The sequence below is a fragment of the Condylura cristata genome, unplaced genomic scaffold (genome assembly GCF_000260355.1).
Source record: "Condylura cristata isolate star-nosed mole 26May11 unplaced genomic scaffold, ConCri1.0 scaffold00039, whole genome shotgun sequence".
Taxonomy (NCBI): Eukaryota; Metazoa; Chordata; class Mammalia; order Eulipotyphla; family Talpidae; genus Condylura; species Condylura cristata.
Genome location: NW_004567140.1, coordinates 8,762,514 through 8,765,779, shown reverse-complemented (window position 1 = coordinate 8,765,779; position 3,266 = coordinate 8,762,514). Strand labels below are relative to the sequence as shown.

The 3,266-nt window shown below is 63.9% G+C and overlaps 1 protein-coding gene across 1 annotated transcript; it reads left to right on the top strand.

Moving 5' to 3' along the window:
• Position 1: 1 nt before the first annotated feature.
• Positions 2-3,261, top strand: VSTM2B (V-set and transmembrane domain containing 2B; the record flags this gene model as incomplete). The annotated part of the gene is made up of 4 exons (XM_012733175.1): positions 2-68; positions 612-796; positions 1,766-1,795; positions 3,049-3,261. Coding segments are annotated over 4 exons (495 nt in total), but the record flags the coding sequence as incomplete, so codon positions are not given.
• Between the last annotated feature and the right edge of the window lie 5 nt (positions 3,262-3,266).

Here is a 3,266-nt window from a genome sequence, read left to right as displayed (position 1 = left end):
CCGGCTCGGCGCCCTCGGATACCTGCCGCCCCTGCTGCTGCACGCCCTGCTGCTCTGCGTGGCCGACGGTGAGCGCGGGAACTTCGCTGCCGCGGGGGCTCGGGGTTCCTGCCGGGGCCGCCGGAGTCAGCCTGCCCGGCCGCCGCGGAGGAGGAGCAGGAAGCGAAGGGAAGGCTTCCCCGTCTCGGTAGTCCCGGTGTGCAGCCCCGGTCCGAAGAAGGGGGGGAGAACGGTGAGGGGTCGCCGCCACGGCGGCGCCCGCGCCGGTCGCTGGAAGCCCGACCAGGGTTCCAGCTGAGGAAGGGCTCGCGGGGCGCGGGAGTTGGTGCGCCCCAGCCGGGCTCTGGTAGTGCGGCGGGCGCCGGGGGAGAAGCTTGAGCCGCCCCTCCTGCCCCACCCGATCCGGAGGGAGACAGCCTGCAGCCTTAGTCGTCTCTACTGCGGCCTGGCGGCTGCTCGACCGAACTTTGCTAGCGCCCCGAGCCTTGAGCCACGGGGCAGCCTGGGGTGGGCAGCCCGAGGCCGGCGAGCCAGGGACTGGCCGTCGCGCCACCGGTTGCCCTAGGCCCCCGCCCCACAGCTGGTCACGCCTCTCTCTCCCCCGCCCCCAGCTACATTTACTGAAGTCCCCAAAGATGTGACAGTGAGAGAGGGGGACGACATCGAAATGCCCTGCGCCTTCCGGGCGAGCGGAGCCACCTCGTATTCGCTGGAGATTCAGTGGTGGTACCTCAAGGAGCCGCCCCGAGAGCTGCTGCACGAGCTGGCGCTCGGCGTGCCAGGCGCCCGGAGCAAGGTAACCATTTCTTGGTCTGTGCTGGTGCTCAGAGCTCGCGCCTGGATGGCCTGGATGCTGGGGTAACCCGGCAAGGCAAGCTGACCAGTGGCCACCGGGGTGCCCCCTGTGGCACAGCCCACCCCCTACCCGCTCAGTCCCCTCCCCCAGCATCCTCAACAACAGTTCTTTCTCCCCCCAAGCCCTGATCATTCATTCCCTTCTCCCAAAGCCTCCCAAACTCTTCTGCTGGCCCCTAAAAAGCCACGCCCCATCTAGTTCACTCTAACGCTGCTGGCTGCAGGCCTGGAGTCTAATGAGCACTGGGTGCTGAAGAGAGACCACTTGGTCAGGCCACGCTTTCCCTGCCCTCTGCCACCCCAGAGCGCAGGGCCAAGGAGCTAAGCTCCTGAGGGCTGGGTTCCAGAGGTGGACAGAGCACCTTGTGCAGAAAAGCAAGCAAGTCACCTGGGTCAGAAGGAGGGCCCCCTGGGGTTGCAGAGCACCGCCCACTGTCATCGGCCTCTTAATCCACACTCTTAGCAACACTGTCCACACACACCTACCTGCCCACTCCCCAGGGTCCCACCCGGAGTTATTGCTCACATTTCCCACTGGGTCCAGGCCGGATAGGCCAGCCCCTCCTTCCAGCTTTCACAGGCTTTACACAAAGAAGGCAGGGAATAGGACTCTCAGGGAGGAGCTGGGTCTTCCTTGCCAGCGGCTGGCAGTCTGCTCTCTCTCTCCCGCCAGCCAGCCGGCCGCAGCCAGTCCTCCTGGGCCAGGCACCTTGCTAGCTCTGAGCCCTGCTTCCTGCTGGGTAAAACTCCTAAAAATCCTGATGTTTCCCATGCTGTCCACTGCCGCTCTGACGCCAGTGCTTCCGAATGCCAGCCTGCCTGCACAGGGCTCCTTGCTGGAGGCAGATCTGAGCGCTCAGAGCCTGAAGGCCGAGAGCCTAATGTTTCTCTCTCCCTCTTTGCATTTTAGGTAACAAATAAGGATGCAACTAAAATCAGCGTAAGTGTGGCGCCCAGCGCGGGCCGCGGGAGACCCCTTCTGGCCGCTTCGCGCCCCACAGCTTCCTTGCCTTTAGAGAGGCTCGGCCAGGAGCCTGAGGCCCCTGAAAGCAGCCCAGCCCTGTTGGCGCTTGGCGTGTCTCGGCGCCCTCTGTCGCCGCCACCGGGATCCGGTTCCCCTTTGTGTAAATCGAGGGTCCCAGCCTCCTTCCTCTGCCCCACTCTCACTGCAACACTCTCGGTAGCGGTGACTCTTCCAAAGCCTCGGCCTGCTCTCTGTAGGCATTTCCCCTGGCAACTTGAGGCAAGCCTGCTCTCTGGCTCCACACTGGGACTCTGTTGGGGGGCCTATCCGGCGCATTTGTACCAGCACCCTCTACTACCTCCCTTCCCCGGGATTTTGGTTGCTGGTGGGAGTACTGGATATGAGGGGGGACGTTCGGAGGGACAGGGACTTTCTTGCCAGCCCGCCAAGGGCCTGGGTAGTGGAGTTGGTAATTCAGAGAGGACTTGTGCCCAGACTTTTCTGGCTGCAGTGGGAAGGACCACCAGGACCTCCTCTGGGCTTGGTGCAGAGGTGAGGGTTGCTAGGATGCTTGGCCAGGACCCCAAAGCTGCTCATTCAGTGTTTCCACTGGGCTCCTGGGAGGGTGCTTGGTCAGGAGCTTCCAGCTGTAAGTGGAAAAGCAGGTTCCAGCTGTAAGCAGAAAGGCAGGCTCATGAGTAGCAGGGTCAGGGAGCTTGGCGGCCGCCTGAGCCCCCTTGCCTCCCTGGGAAGGTGGAGGGTTGGTTGTGCAAAGCTCAGAGCGCATAAATGGGCATAAGTGTGTACTCTGAGGAGGATGCCAGCCCAGCCTGCAGGGTCTAGAACAGAGGAGGGAGGGCCTGGTGCAGTAGGTGCGAGGCTTCCTCAAGGCTGAGCCCGTGCGCAGCAGCGGTGAGGCATGGAAGTCTGGGCAGTGAGAGACACAGGAGGGAGCACGGAGGAGTGAGTCCGGCACTCTGAAAGGACAGCCGTGAAGATGCCAAGAGTAGGTCTGTGGGGGCCAGAGGTTGCAACCCCCTGCATTCAGTTAAGAGACAGGAAACTGGGCACAGAGCAGTGGGCAGGTGGACCCAGGTGGACCGCCAGCCACTGGAGCTACACAAGGAATGGAGAGCTGGCTCCTGATTGGCAAACCCAACTGTGAAGTTTGGGGTGCAGTGACGGCCAGGCACGCCCTTCCCGTCTCTGACGCGGCCCCTCTCTTGCAGACCGTGCGGGTCCAGGGCAACGACATCTCCCACAGGTTGCGGCTGTCGGCAGTGCGCCGCCAGGACGAGGGCGTGTACGAGTGCCGAGTGGCGGACTACAGCGCGGACGACACGCAGGAGCACAAGGCCCAGGCGCTGCTGCGCGTGCTGTCGCGCTTCGCGCCGCCCAACATGCAGGCCGCCGAGGCCGTGTCCCACATCCAGAGCAGCGGCCCCCG